Below are 16205 nucleotides of genomic sequence, written 5' to 3'. Positions count from 1 at the left end.
TTGTGTTGAGTACATCTTAAGACATTTATTCTTAAGGTATAAACTCCTGCTTTTAGGTCTAATTGTCAAGAAAAACTGAATAAATATTTCATATAGTGTTGACTGAAAGAAGCCATGAACACAAAAGTACATAATACTCAATTTCATTTGTAAGCATAGGTAAAACTAATCTAACATGATAGATATTCAGAATGTGGTTCCTATGGGAAATGAAAGTTACCTAGGAGGGGCATGGGAGAACTTTCTGAGGCAATGGAAATATTCTCTATCTTGGTAGTGGTGGTGATTACAGGGTTTACACGTTAGTCAAAACTCATTGAATTGTTCAGTTGATGTTTGTGTATTTTACTCCTGGTAACTGGTAGATTATTAAATAAATACAAAAACAGGGGATCCCGGGGTGGCTCAGCAGTTTAGCGCCTGCTTTCAGCCTGGGGCGTGATCCTGGGGACCTGGGATAAGTCCCATGTCAGGCTCCCGGCATGGAGCCTGCTTTTCCCTCTGCCTGTGTCTCTGCCTGCCTCTCTCTCTCTCTCTCTGTCTTAAATGAATGAACAAACAAACAAAAGATCAGTTGTCGCAGGGGTGTTGGGGAGAGAGATAAGTAGGCAGGACACAGGAAAAAAAAAAAAAAGCAAAAGAAAACACATCTAAGTCAGATCATACCATTTCTCTGCTCAGACTCTCCAATGGCTTCCCACTTCACTCAGAGTGAAAGCCTAGATCCTTGCCATCACTTATTAAGGCCCTGCTTGTTCTGGCTCCCTTTTGCCCCTCTGACCTCCTACTCTTCCTTTTATTCTTTATTCAGTCACATTGGCTTCTGGTTTTCTTTCAGTTCGTCAAGCATACTTCTGCCTTAGGGTTTTTACAGTTGCTTCTTCCTCTGTCTGGAATGCTCTTCCCCCAGATGTCTGCTTGTTTAACTCTCTTATTTCCTTTAGGTCTTTGTTCAGAAGACCCCTTCTCAGAAAGGCCTTCCCTGGCCACTGTGTACGAAGTGTTAATCCTCTCCTTGACAACATTTTATGATACTCCTTCTTGCTGTATGCTTTCCTCCCTTAGCATTTTTCCACCTCCCCCATGCCATATATTTGTTTCTTTGTTGTCTTTCTCCCTCCACTGCTCTTTTGGAGGACACATTTGGCCTGTTTTGTTCACTGCTGTATCCCTGGTGTCTAGATCAGTGCTGGCCCATGGCAGACTCTCCATTCATATTTGTCAAGGAAATTATTTGTTTTATTTGCCTTCAGTGCAGTGCATGGATGCTTCTCACTGTTGCCACAGATAATTGTTAGTTGATACTGGAGATTGATTGAGAATAATTTTTTTTGACAGGACTATCAAGGAGCTGCAGGGCCAGCTGGAGTACGAACGGCTCCGGAGAGAAAAATTAGAAGGTCAGGTGGATGAATATCGTGCAGAGGTGGATCAACTCAGGGAGACACTGGAAAAGATTCAGGTTCCCAACTTTGCTGTGGTTGGTGTCCTTCTTAACACATTTATCTCTCTCAAGTAGTATATATGAGTAGCTAAGAGTATATATAAGCTTGGACTGGGACTATTTGGGTTTGGTTCTTGGCCACAACCTTTTGTAGTTTGGACAAGTGATTTAGCCTGACTTATTTTTAAACTGGAGATAATAATTTATACTTTGTAAAGTACATTTTTTAAAAAAGATTTTATTCATGAGAGACACAGAGCGGCAGAGACATAGGCAGAATGAGAAGCGGGCACTCTGCAGGGAACCCTGAGTGGGATTCAATCCCAGGATCCCAGGATTACGACCTGAGCCAAAGGCAGATAGATGCTCAACCGCTGAGCCACCCAGTTGTCTCTGTAAAGTACTTTAAAGATTAAAGGAATATATCTCTTTACGTAGCTATATCTTTATATCTATAACTATATAAACTTTATATGTACACACACATACATACATATGTACTGGTTAGAACAGCATCCTCATTCATAAGTGTACAGTAGGTGTTATTAAGACATAAAAAGAAAAAATATTTTTTTTACAAGCAGAGTGATAAGAATTCTCAGAGTGTATATTTTAACGTTCTGAATAGCCAAAATAAAGTGGAATGGAGTCCATATAAGAAAGCTTCGGCTCATCAAAAGAAGTTTGTAGTATATGTGCTGCCAAAGTGAGCATATCCTCAAAAGAACTTTGGTGAGTAGAAAGGAGCCAGAGCGGAGGTGTCACAGCATCCCTTTGTTCAGATTACAGAGTAATGGAAGCTGACACTTGTAACACTCCACCTTTGCAAAGTTTCTTCTGCCCTAATTTAACATGTGAGGAACCTGAGGCTCAGAGAGGTTAAGTGACTTGTCTAAATTCACGCAGCTAGTAATGGTGGGACCAGTATTTAATCTCTAGCTTTTGACCCTATACCCCTAGCTCTTTTCATAATTTCTAGCTAGAATTATGAATTTGGAATTCAGAACACGGCTCTGACATACAGAAAAATGCTTTTGAGTGACAAAAAGGATAACTGTAGAAGGAAGCTGAAAAGAAATGAATATGAGAAATAGATACAAAGAATAAATACAGAAAAGCAGGTAGAGTATAGGGAATAGAGTGAAAGTGACAGCAAGAAATCCCCAGTGGTGCTTGTATTCAGGCCACCTAGTCTCAGAGTAGATGGGCAGAAAGTACCCTGGGGGACACTGTATGACTTTCACTCTCTTCTGTGAGTGAAGATAGCCATGGTGTGGCCCTTGTGGAATCTCGTGTGACACAGTATAGGGATTCAGGTACGCTTCATATTTTCCTTCCATATGGAAATGTTTTCTTCAGTCATCATGGGTGAATTAATTCGTTTCAGACTTGTATCACCTCAAATCTGATTAATTAAAAAAAAAAAACTCCTGGCTCCTTTTATTTTGTATAAACTTATCCCTAGTCTCTTTAATAACCACTTTTAAAATATTAAAATAGTCTATGTGCTTGTTGTAAAATGTTAAAAACAGCAGTTGTTGCTTCCCACATCAAGTCCCACTCTCCAGAGGAAGCTATTGTTTGGTCGGCTTAGTGTTTGACAAACATTCTATCCATTTACAAACATTTATGTGTATTTCTCTGCATATACAAATTCAAACACTTTCTCTGTTTTGGTATCTCACCAGTCCTTAATTTTCCAAGAGTTGCAGTTAGTTATAATAATTAACGTAGTCTCTTCATTTTTTGCAGTGCTCACCTTGTACCACCCTCAGCCCCTAGGGAAACTTTGGTATAGAGAGGCCAGCCCACACAGTCACAGGGTGTTGGCTAGAGGACTGGTGGACACATACCTTTCATCAGCTGCCATTTACAGTCCGAACCAGTTGTTCCCTCTCACCCTGGGGCAGGAACTCTGCTGACCCCACCTCGGTGACAGGAACATGTGTTTTGTCCAGCTCCTAGATCTTTCAGAGATTACCCAAGCCTCACCTTCTTTTGAGTCATTCCAAATTGATTTGTCTACCTAAAAAACTTTTATTTTTTAGTAGCTGTTTAAAATATTTTCTTACTCCAAAGTGTCTCTTTTCAGGGTTGGATGTGATTCCATACTCTCCAGCACATCCTCCTCAAACCTTTGCTCTTTACCAACAGTGTGTAGGTTTTCAGGAGAGCTGATGGAGGTCCCTGTCCTCTGTGCCCATCATTTTTTGCAGCACTGCTTTTAGGTTAATTGAATTTTTGTAAATGAGCAATGTTCCCAACCTCTAATGGCAGCTGTAGTCTTGGTACAAAAGCTTCTGAGTCTCAATTTCATCTTTAAAATGGGGATAACACCTCTCTCTCGAGACTGAACTGATGTGAAACGAAATACTATGTGGAAATACTGAGGTATTTTCTATCTACCAGTATTCATAGTAGTATATTCCCCCTTCTGCATATCCTTTTCTCCTTTTTCCTTCCTTTCATTTTCTATATTCAAGTTGAATAAACAATGTCAGTAGATAAATGTGTAGAGACCAGTGCTTCTGAGAGTAGGAGGAGTTTATTTGGGAGTCTAAATATATAAAGTATAAATAAAAAGAACTTAAGAGTCAGCGCTCATTTATATATTCTTCAAAAAATTCTGCCTAAATCTCCTGCCACCATCTGGTCAGGACCTATACTTGCATTCAGCTGTACCTTTAAGACTTCTTCCCCTGTAAAACAATCTGTTATAATTTTTATTCAGGAAAAAAATTTCCCAGGGTAGTTTCTTAGGATAGTTTGACATATATAATGCACTTAACTAGTTTTTGATAATAACTATTACTGTTTTGATAACAGCAACTATGTTTATAGCGTAAAGGTTTGGGCTGCAACAGCTCAGGGAAAACCAGTTCTAGCCTTGGGCTCTTCCCACGTCAGTTAGCAGTAAATTGAGAAGTGTTAGGCTAAGATAAAAGCAGAAATAACGGGGCAGCCCAGGGGGCTCAATGGTTTAGCGCCGCCTTCAGTCCAGGGAGTGATCCCGGAGACCCAGGATCGAGTCCCATGTTGGGCTCTCTGCATGGAGCCTGCTTCTCCCTCTGCCTGTCTCTGCCTCTCTTTCTCTCTCTCTCTCTCTGTGTCTCTATGAATAAATAAATAAAATCTTAAAAAAAAAAACAAAACAAATAACGAGGTGTTCTTTTTTGGGGATGTATTCAGTAGAGACAGGTCTGGTTGATTTCTCTAGGTGTCTAGGTCCTAGTCTGTGAGTCAGCACATGATATGATGTACTGGTCTTGAGATTTAAGAATTTATTTACGTAAAAATCCTAAGAGAAATTTAATCTGGAATTGAATGTATTGAATTTTTTCTTTTGGAACAGATAATGTAGAAAGATGAAATTGTGTCTAGTGTATGTATCTTACTTGGCCTTCTTTTCCTTTGTTTGTAGGAAGATGACTCTTCTTGTGAGTCAAGCAAAGAGAAGAGGCAAATAAAGAAAAAGGTGTCTTCTGGGGGAGTTTTTGTGAGAAGGTACTAATCAGTGAAATAACTTTAAATAAATTGATATGTTAATCTATACCAATTCTCCTCAGTTACTCTTATCTGTCCCAATTCTGGAGGCAGAAATACATCATATTATCAAAGGGATTGCTAAAATTATATACACTCAGCTATACTCCCCCTCCCAGTATACTTTTTATATAGTTATGTAGGCAAGACTTTACATTTATGAGTAATTAATTTTGCAAATATTCACACAAACTTTAAAATATAAGGTAGTACAGTCTAGTAATCAAGAGAAATGTAGGCATTAAAAATTCTACTTTCTAGAGCATACCATTTTTTAACTTTTCAAATGACTTTTTTTTTTTCAAATGACTTTTACAAAGTATCTGGACTTGGGAAAAAATGCAATATGAGTAAATTTTAGAAAAGGGTATCTTTATAGTAACTACCAAATATCTCAGGAAAGTTTTATATAAAATAACAATTCACTCTTGTAGAAGAAAAATGCCCCCAAAATATGTGTTTGCTAAGAATACCTATATAATCTGGTTTAGAATTCAACCATTAGGGGCACCTGGGTGGCTCAGTTGATTAAGTGTCTGCCTTTAGCTCAGGTCCTACTCTGGGGGTCCTGGGATTGAGCCCCGTATTGGGCTCCCTGCTCAGTGGAGGGCCTGCTTCCCCCTCTGCCTCTGCTGCTACCTCACTCCTCTTTCTCTGTCTCTCAAATTAAAAAACAAAAACAAAACAACCATTGTTCTGTTCTGTCTTGCAGCTTTATAAGAAAGCAGTATAAAAACGAGGCTGACTGGACAGGATAAAAAACACATGGCTTTCTTATTCTTTCTTCTCTTTTCCCCACCTGATGTTGCTGACCAAAAAACCACCACCGCATTTCATTTCATTTCTGATTTCATACCTTCCGTTCTTACCCACTTCCTCCTCGATGTTGTCAACATGCAACTGTCTGGGGCAGCTGTCTAGATCCTGCCTCTCCCTGAAGATCTGATTGTTGGCTTTGGGCTTCACTGGCAGCAGCCTTCTCATTACGCACCAGACTGCCCACCCTCTGGGCCCTGGCATGTACTTCCTGTGGACGTTTAAAGGCCGTTCTGACAGTGTCATCAGGACCAGTCTGCCCTGACATGAATCAATTTGAGTGCTAGACCAGTTCAGGCTGGTCAGCGGTCTGTGAGCAAGTTTTTAAAAAATGCCTTATTTATTATCCTTTTGATAATCTTTATATGATTATTAGTTTCTCTGTCATTTTCCATTAAGCCTTCGATCTGTAATAAAACGTTTATTTGGTACATACTATGTGTGAGATCTGTGCCAAGTCCCTTCTATGTATTCTCTCTTAATTCTCACCACAGCAGGAGGAGACAGGCAGGTAATACTGTATACAGTTGGAAATTAAGTAATTTGCCCAGAATCACACAGCACGTGGAGCCAGGATTCTAACCTTGGCAGGGAAAGTTCTGCTTTCTTAACCACTACAGGAACTCCCGAATCCAGTTTCTCACCTTCTGGGACTACACACAGCCTACCTTCTTCCTTCCAGCCTGGTGACCCTAAAATTAATCCCAACTCTGTAGTTTGTTATACTTGCTCCAGTTTTCTCATGGCTAGACCTCCAGTCTCTCTCTGTACCAGTGAGGTAGGAAATCACTAGAAGAGTGTTGTCAGAGAAGCATGCACCCTTGAGGAAGAGGTTCCCTGGTCACCCCCAGTACGTACTCTCTGTTTTTCCAGTGTTAGGATTTACTTGGGTTTGGCACTGTTCCGGATAAGGGCTAACTCCTAATCTCTTTGCAGCTAAGACACCAAGTTGTGGCCAGCAGAGTCTGAGCAGAAGTGATGTGTATGTAACTCTAGGGTCATGACCTTAAAGAGAAAGGCTTACCCACTTCTTGTTCCTTTCTGCTTCTGGAGTGTGGGTGTGGTGGTGAGTCACTGGACCTCGTGAATGAAGGCAACACCCGGGATGGCAGAACAGTAAGATAAGAGGGGTCCTGTGCCCTGATACCATGTTGCTAACGTATTAGCCTGAGCATGCTTACACCTGGACTGTAGGGAAGAGAGAATTTAAACCTCTTTATTGAAACCAGAATATTTTTTTGGGTCTTAATATAGCAGCTGAATCAAAATTGTAATACAATCCTGAAATTACCTGTACTTAATCATAACTCACATATATGTTATTGTCAGGTTATATAAATCTAATTCTTGGATTTTCTGGACATCATCAGTGTTCAACAATTCACTTCTGACACTACCTAGAATTAGTGTCAGACTTCAGAGGTTAAGAGCTCAGTCCCACAAGAATGTCCCCTCTTCAGACACTCTCTTACAAGTTCCAGGTTGTCATTAGTACTTCTAAGAAGCGGTACATTTGGGGGTTTCCATAACCCCCTCCTCATCATGTTCAATAATTGGCTGGAATGACTAATAGAACTCGGAGCACTTCACTGTTACCAGTTTATTAAAAAGGATACATCTCAGGAACAGCCAAATGGAGATGCATAGGGCAAGGTGTGGAGTGAGAGGTGCATGGAGCTTCCGTGACCTCTTGGTGTGCTACCCTCCTAGCACCTTGATATGTTCATTGGTTTGGCCAGTGGTAACTGAACTCAACCTCCAGCTCCTCTCCTGTTCTCTCCCTTTCCCTGAGATTGAGTTGGGAGGTCAGGGAGGCTGAAAATTTCCAATGTGGAATCATTCCTTGGTCTATTTGGCAACCAGTCCACAATCAGAAGTTCTATATGGGCTCCCAGCCTCCTGTCATCTTAGCATACAAACAAAACATACTCTTATCATTGAGATTGAAGGATTTTAGGAGCTGTGTGCCAAGAAAACAGAAGTTGGTAATTATCCCTATCAAGAAAGTATACGGGTTTTAGGAGATCTGTGCCAGGAACTGGGGACAAAGACCAAATACATATATATAAAATACATATATGTATATATATACATACATACATAATACAAATCTAAGGCATGGGGAAAAAAAAGATTTCTACTTGTATCTCTTTAACATCTTTTTCACTTCTATTTTTGTTTCCTTAACATAATGTGGCATATATCACTCGAGGTAGAGGCCTCAACTTGTAGATGACTAGAATAATGAGTAAGAAAGAGCACGGCATTTAAAGACTGTGTGGCTTGGGGTGCCTGGCTGGCTCAGTTGGTTAGATGTCTGCCTCTGGCTCAGGTCATGATCCCGGAGTTTTGGGATTGGGCTTTGTCTCGGGTTCCCCGTTTGGCAGGGAGCCTGCTTCTCCCTCTCTTGCCTGCTACACCCTCTGCTTGTGCTTGCTCTGTCAAATAAATAAAAGAAAAAAAAAAAATAAAAGAGTGTGGCTTATCTGCTGTATAGCCCTGACAACTTCAGTTGTGTGAAGTTACAACTGTGTGACCTTAACTTCTTGTAGCTTGTTTTTTCAGCTGTCAAATAGGGGATAATACCAACCACTTAAGGGGACTGCTGTGGAAAAACAAACAGAAAAACAGTGCGTTTATATTTATATTTAGCATATTCCCTCTTGTATAGTCACTGGCTATTATTATTCAACAAAATGACAATCACTAAGTTCAGTGTTGGTGACCACTGCTTTTTCCATTGCCTCATTTTTTTCTTTTAATTAAAAAAAAACTGCATACTTTTAAATATACATACATCTAAATTCTTACAGATTGACAAAATGGGAATTATAAAATTTGATTTGTTTTTCAAACACGGTGAAGTTCATACCGACTCCTGACTAGTTCTTATATAACTAGTCTAGTTTGTCACCAAATACAAGTTTACTGAATTTAAGTGAATCATAAAAAAATAAAACATAACATCTCTTCACTTTATGTAATATAAGATGGGTTTCTAAAAAGCAGGGATAAACTGGCTTTTGTCAATCAAAAAAATAAGAAGTATACGTAATATTCAAAGCTCAAGACATAGCAACTTGAAGATTTCATACTGAGTGTCATACAGTTGCACTAGGGCACACATTAAAGTTTATTGTTTTAAGTCACTACCAAAAAACCCAATCTCTATATATGGTAAGTTGCCTTTAAAATCCAAACAATTTTGTTTTAACAAGATTTTATTTCTATGAAAAGGTAATTGTGCAGTAGTTACCAGGAAAGCTGAATACAATAACATGTAGGCTTGGGAACAGTTTTTAAATTTGCAGCAGACATCAAAGAAATTCTATATGACATACATTTGTTCAAGCAAACACAAGAAAACTGGATCAGTTTCTATGAACTATTAAAAGGATAAAGATAAAAGGCTTTTTTTTTTCCCTCAAATCAGGTTTTGAAAGACAGCTTTTCAACATAATAAAGACCCACAAATACAAACCTAAAACACCTCTTCCCATTCTAAAATATTTATTTTTAGTCCATATGTACTTTGAATAATCTTGTATTAAGTATCTGCTGCAACATTCACAGTCAGAGTGTATCCTGGAGTAGTGTTCTAAGAAGCCCACAGCAGCAGTAACAGGAGCATTGCAGTTTCTCTACTTCCATATTCTGTAAAATCCCAGTGCGATTGCCAGGCAAGTAAACACGGAGGCTGTGAAAAGAAACCATATTATGGGCAACACCTTTGAGATTATTTTGCGGAGACAAACACAATATTGTCATCTTCAAATTGAACGAAGAGCAAAAAACAAAGGAAATCCAACCAATTCTCTACCTTAGGTGTTTAATCCCCAGGAAATTATGCTAAGGATGAAGTATATCCTTTAGAGCAGGATTAATACCAATTCTTAAAAGCTTCCTGTATCTTAAACCAGAATAAGGATGACCATTTACAAGTTAAGTTAGAATCCATAAACAATGCTTAAAGTCATTAACATTAGCAATGACTAAATAATTATGAAATCCAATTTTAGATCTGATAAGTGGAAAAACCTTATTTGTATTAAAAAAATGTAGTCAAGCTAGTAAAATAGACATGCATATCATCCATGAGAAGAAAGCTTTAATTGCCTTTTCAGCACATTTAAAATTTTCATGATTATAAAAAATTTATAAATGAAATTTTAATCAAAATCCTCTAAAAAATAATAGGTAGAAGAAAAGGCAGAACAAGTACCAGGCTTTTAATGTAGTTAATATGCCACCTACTCTGTTAGATTCTGGATAAAAAACCTTTTTGTTCTCTTTTTAAGAAGCTGAATCTGGGTGAGGCTTTTAGGGACTCTTTAGTTTCTAGTTTAAATAGCCTCAACTTTTAAACTAGAGACTCAGAGATGAATGGCAAACCTTTATGATGAAAGATGCAAGAAACAGCCTACTCTAATTCAAAGACATAAATCTAGTTACACATTATCCCATTTGATCCTAATAACTAATTGAAATCTGGTTAATGACAAGGTCATTTCCTTAATTTTTTTTCACTTACTTAATTTTAACAAGTGAGATTAGGTCTAAGACACAGACAGGAAGGTTGGACATTTGAGGAAAAATAACACAAGTGTTTTGTCAATCATACATTCATCCATTTGATCCTGATAGTATTAACCATGTTCCAGGGCAGTGTCCTGAGCAACTATACATTACCTTATTTAACCACAATTAAAACCACGTAAGATTGGTGATATTATCCCACTGTATAGATAAGGCAACAAGCCCAAAGTTATAAATTGCTGGCAAGTGGTGGAAGAAGGACTCGACATATGTACTTGAGTCCAGTTATTGTTTAAAAACCATCTTGTTAATCTTATTTAATCCTCACCATCTGAAGGCTTCAATCTGATTTGTCATTTCTTGAGCCACAGAGGGCTGTGTAGGTGATTCTTGTTAACCCAAACAGCTGATGAAGTGAGTCTTAGATCACTAAATGAACACTTATTTCTTGTGAGGAAGGATGCATTTCATTCCTTTATAGAATTTACAACACAATGATTATTTAAGTGTCTCATTTCTGCACTTGATCTTAGCCAAAAGGCAGAGAAGCGGTAAGTTTCTCATTTCTGTTGTTCACTGTTACTATGTCTTGGTGTTATTTTGCTATTCAAACTGCTTTCACATTTGCTGTTTATCGTCTATGACCTGTTGAGGACAATCCCTACAATAAGATGCTCAGGTGAGCAGGTACCTGGTACCCCTTAAGTACTCTGTAATGTTAGCTTATTACTTATCTGTTTAGAACAGAATGTGCCACACTGACTATAGAGATCAAGCGGACCTGCCATTATCTTACAGCTCTTATCTCCTTGGCAACAATGATCTGGGTCAAAGGGTGGTTGGTGTCTGACTCAAAATGGGCCTTCCCTGGGATGTTCTGAATTGGAAAAAAGGTAAGCGGTAATTTTTCTTGGTGAAATTGGAATGACAGGAGTCTGGAAGCTACTAGTAGCCATGTTTCCAATGTAGGGAGAAAGCTGGCATAAGAGAGTGACAATATACAGAGTAAATTGGGATTCCAAGTATACCTGAGGTCAAGCTATACCTCTACCCTTCCTTAATTCAATATGTAAACTAATTTTTTTATACCTTAGCTGCTTCAAGTTGGATGTATGATCATTGAAAGTAAGAGTCCTGATTGATACATGCTAGAAAACCAAATAACCAAACTGCTTACAATTTCTAAATTGTAAATCTAAACCCTTTTATAAGGGTCTCTTCTCTAAGGGAAAAATCTTGAATGCTACGGGTTTATTAGTATCTTTTTTTCATTTTCTCTACTTCTGCTCGATTGAATTCAGTTATGTGAAAAAGTGGAGTATTACTGTTTTATTGACATCACAGGTATCCTACACCCAGTGGATCCACTTATGATGTTACCTTTCCACTGAGATTATGGGATTTTAATTTCCTAAAAGGCTTAACAGTAAAAGTGGCAATAACATGTATTTGAAGGATAAAGTAGAAGAAAGAAAATGCTTTAGAATGGCTGGTTCCAAATCCTGAGTGAAAAAAGTAAAGGAAGGTACTCAGAAAAAGTATTTTTGTAAACAATGACTTGTTAATTTCTTTTGTCACAGCCACTAAGTCTTTTCAAGTCTGCCTAGTTCACCAACTACTGAAAGAAGGCTTTCTGGAGACCACTGCCACCTTCAAACTGAGGGCAAAAGGGACTTTATTTTTTGTTTTTAAAGATTATTTATTTATTTATTTAGAGAGAGAGAGAGAGAGGCAGAGACACAGGCAGAGACAGAAGCAGGCTCCATGCAGGGAGCCTGACGTGGGAATCGATCCGGGGACTCCAGGATCAGGCCCTGGGCTGAGGGCGGCGCTAAACCGCTGAGCCAGCCACCGGGGCTGCCCCAAAAGGGACTTTAACTGAGATACTGATCTACATAAACATTCTAGAGGAAGCTGAGTGGAATCTGAAGCTCCTCCTAACCTCAGTTGCTCTGAGATATATTTTGAAAGTGAGAATGAACACTGCAAACTGGGCTATTTTGTAATTTCCCCTGAGTGTCAGCAGTGAACTGAAGATTTCTGGTTCCATAGACTTTGCTAGAATAGTGGTTTTCAAAACTTACTTTAGCCTTAGAATTCTTTTTCAAATGAATCTTCAACAGAAGTTCAGTATTTTAAAAAGAAAATTTTTAGGGACGCCTGGGTGGCTCAGTGGTTAAGCATCTGTCTTCTGCTCAGGGCTTGATCCCTCAAGTCCCACGTTGAGTTCCCCACAGGGAGCCTGCTTCTCCCTCTGCCTGAGTCTCTGCCTCTCTCTCTCTCTCATGAATAAATAAATAAAATCTTTAATCAAAAATATTTTAGAAGATTCAAGTTGAAGAGAGGAAGGGAGGTACGTACCAGCTGAGGCTGGGGGCTCCCTTCATTCTTCCTGTCGTCGCCTCAACAGAATTAGAGGCTGCCCAGAGAACTAGTTATGGTGTATAGATCAGCAGTTTTATTTTGGATGACAATTCAGTAATATAAACAATTTTAAATGTGTGTATCTCTTGGATTCCCGAATTCAGATGATCATAAACAATGATATAGTACTACTTAGCATTAGGGCACAAAGATCTTTGTGTTTTGGGTACAACACTATTTATTTATTTATTTTTAAAAGATTTTATTTATTTATTCATGAGAGAGAGAGAAAAGCAGGCTCCATGCAGGGAGCCTAATGCGGGGCTTGATTCCAGGAATCCAGGATAACGCGCTGGGCCAAAGGCAGGCGCTAAACCACTAAGCCACCCAGGCATCCCTACAACACTGTTTCTTTCTTTTTAATATTTTTTAAAATTTATTTATGATAGTCATATAGAGGGAGAGAGAGAGGCAGAGACATAGGCAGAGGGAGAAGCAGGCTCCATGCACCTGGAGCCCAACGTGGGGATTCGATCCCAGGTCTCCAGGATCACGCCCTGGGCCAAAGGCAGGCGCCAAACCGCTGCGCCACCCAGGGATCCCTACAACACTGTTTCTAATGAGAAACTGGGCAGCACAATGTTTGTTAATAGAGATCTGGAAAAATAAATTATGGCGTTTTCATACAGTGGGATACTCTACTTTCTAGCAAAAAAATACTTATGAATTGATATGCAAAGATAAAACATTAGGTTAAATCTGGAAAAAGTTGTAGCCTGTACAATACAATCTAGTTATTATTTTTAATAATCTGCAATATTTATATACAGAAGAAAAAGCCTAGAAAGACATATACTCTAATAGTAAAACACATTATTTTTTATACAAAGGAAGAGAAAAGTTACTATGAAAGTAGGGCATTCTTCTCACTCCTTTGGGCCCTGTAACTGGGTCACATTACATGGCACTTGAGCTCAGTATGTGACAATCTAATTTTTGGGTGTCTAATATTTGTGCTCAGCTGGATTCAAGGTAGAAGGTGGTTTTCCCCCTATGCTTGCTATCACTTTTGCCTTTATTTAAAGTCTACTCAAATCCTTATGGAAGAACATAGGAATAAAAGTAAAATTTTCATTTTTTTTTCCATTGTGGAACAACCAATTTATCTTTGCATCATTCTGTACTTTTTTTTTTTTTAAGATTTTATTTGAGAGAGAGAAGGAGCAGAAGGAGAGGGAGAAACAGACTCCCTGCTGAGCAGCGAGCCTGATGTGATGCGGACTGGACCCTAAGATCACAACTGTAGCCCAGGGCAGATGCTCAACCACTGAGCCACCCAGACGCCCCTGTACTTGTTTTTCTATATTTGATATCCATACGCTTTTTCCTACGAGTAGGTTGCAGTTTCCTGTTAAACTTCTATCCTACACTGCCTATAAAACTCCATTCTTCTAGCGCTGTGATAATGGAAACATGTCCCAGCTCTTTTTTTTTTCTTTTGTGCTCCATGGTTACCCTGGGAGATAGGAGCCAACAGATCTGAATATAAACTACAGCAATTACTTTCTCTGACAAACACTGTGTTGAAAAGGAAAACCACAGGCCCCAAAGGTGTCATTTAGGCCGAGTCCCCAAACTGGGGCCTAATACCTAATCTGATTGTAGTTTAAACCTTAGTGTGGTCATACCTAGACATGGAGTCGGCCACATGGGTCCTCTCTATCCCCCAAAAGAAGATGAAGTAATCTGCATAAGACTCCCTGCTCTTCCACTAAGGGAAAGTGACTTTCCCTGGAACAATCCTTTTCTTTTGCTAATAACTTACTTGCCCCATCCTCCTTTTCACCTTCCATTTTGGTTTACTCAGTTTTGTTTTTTAAAAAGAAAGATTTGGTGGCGGCAATGAGATCTGAAGTCTCTTGGCATCTGGGGACAATGAGCAACAGAGGTATGGCACCCTGTAAACGCTGAGAGTTCAAGGTCTGTCTTCCCATTTGAGGGCCTTTGGTAAGTCTCCCTCAGTTTCAGCTCTGCTTTTTGTGTTCAAGCTATCCATCTAACTGGCTTTCCAGCCCAGGGTTAATGAGTCAGTCTAACAAAGGAGGCTCCAATGGAGCCCCAGTCCTTAGCCTTTGGTTCCGTCTACAGTTCGACATTGGAATCCTTCCCCCAGTTCCTGTTTACATGCCCCAGTTACTGGGGCTTACTGGTTTAGTTCTTTCCTCATTTCTAGTCCATAGTCCCTGAGTGAAGTCTGCTTGAGTCCAGTTTGGGAACTGCTGGTAGTATGCATGGCTTTCTGTTGGATAGTCTACAGTGATATATTTTGGTTATTGCTGGTGTGTTGAGGTGTTTGTCTTGTTTTGTGTAAATAAAGGCTACTACTTAGTGGGGATCTTGGAGACTGAAAAGGTGCCAAAATTGGTGGCTGAGGTTGACAGGAGCTATCAGCGTGCTTGACACCTAACCCAAAGATTGCTGTGTTTGGATGAGATGGAATGGGGTAGGTTGATAGGTCATTGCCAACTTCAAGAAAACTTCTATTTAACGAGGCACACTGTAAAACACGTACAACCCCCAACGCAGAGGCAAGTCCCTCTTAGGTATTAGTTTGGCTCTGAGAAATCCAAAGGCCTAGCTAATGCAGTGAGATTCTTTATGTTCACAGAGTTGAGCATGCCACCTTCTGGCACACTTGCTTATTTTATGTCTAAAAACTATAGTCCTAGAAGTTGCCAATAACTCACAAGATAGAAAAATTTTGCTGAAATCAATGTGGGATTACAATGGCGATTATGGGGAACATTCCAATTAGACAACATTCATTTAAGAAGTGTACCTGAAAGCAAGGGTTCCCGAATTAGACAGAACCGGATACATGTTTTAATTGGCAAGCAGAAGCCTCCAAAAGGTTCCCAAATTCGTTAAGTTTCATTAAGATTTACTACAAAAAGCTAATGAAAAAGAGAAAAGAATCTAAAACAAGACTAATTAAAAAATATGCCTTAACTCCTGCTGTTCCTCTCTATCCTTTGAGTATTTATCCCAGTGATCCTCTGTCTAAATTGCCTTTCCACTCTAAAGACAGTGTTAGGGGAGTTACCTTTAAAAGTAAGACCACCCGAGGTTACAGAGGATCCCCTTCAGGTATCTTTCCCCCTCCTTGATATAAGGGCCACAGGAGAGAACTTCTTAAACTGAGGGAAGATCTTAAGAGTTTTTGTAAATTACCTCCTTTTTTTGATATATTCCAAAGGATTTGTTAAACCAATTTTGATATATTCCAAAGGATTTGTTAAACCAATCAGGCTTATCTGACATGCAAATTACATGGAAAGCTTTGTCAAATAATACTAAGCTGCCTTTACATTTGTGAGATGAAGCAAATGTGGAGGAAGGCTATTCTGCTTCTGCAAAAATGGCCCCTCACTGCCAGACTTCTGTCATCGTTTTGAGAGAGGGAAATACAATTTCACATTGCCACTTCCTTTCTCAATCTAGA

At 39.2% G+C, this 16205-nt stretch overlaps 2 protein-coding genes across 13 annotated transcripts in view; one reads left to right on the top strand and one right to left on the bottom strand.

The window, feature by feature from the left end:
• ANKRD42 (ankyrin repeat domain 42) overlaps nt 1–16205 on the top strand; it is an 88861-nt gene that overhangs the window by 63954 nt on the left and 8702 nt on the right. For 5 of the 8 annotated variants that reach the window (XM_035704217.2, XM_025419480.3, XM_025419482.3 and 2 more), the window contains 2 exons: nt 1339–1480; nt 4866–4948. In XM_035704217.2, coding sequence (XP_035560110.1) covers nt 1339–1480; nt 4866–4948 — 225 coding nt within the window. Of the gene's footprint in view, nt 1–1338; nt 1481–4865; nt 4949–5699; nt 6235–16205 lie in introns of those variants that run through there. The other 3 variants (XM_025419481.3, XM_049098828.1, XM_025419483.3) reach the window with 2 other exon arrangements.
• CCDC90B (coiled-coil domain containing 90B) overlaps nt 9007–16205 on the bottom strand; it is a 52531-nt gene continuing 45332 nt past the window's right edge. For all 5 annotated transcript variants that reach the window (XM_025419487.3, XM_035704219.2, XM_025419488.3 and 2 more), the window contains one exon: nt 9007–9500. In XM_025419487.3, the coding sequence (XP_025275272.1) occupies nt 9445–9500 (56 nt within the window). In that variant the 3' untranslated portion in view covers nt 9007–9444. The remainder of the gene's footprint in view (nt 9501–16205) is intronic.

This window comes from Canis lupus, chromosome 21 (assembly GCF_003254725.2).
Source record: "Canis lupus dingo isolate Sandy chromosome 21, ASM325472v2, whole genome shotgun sequence".
Taxonomy (NCBI): domain Eukaryota; kingdom Metazoa; phylum Chordata; class Mammalia; order Carnivora; family Canidae; genus Canis; species Canis lupus.
This window is presented reverse-complemented; position numbering and strand designations above follow the sequence as displayed.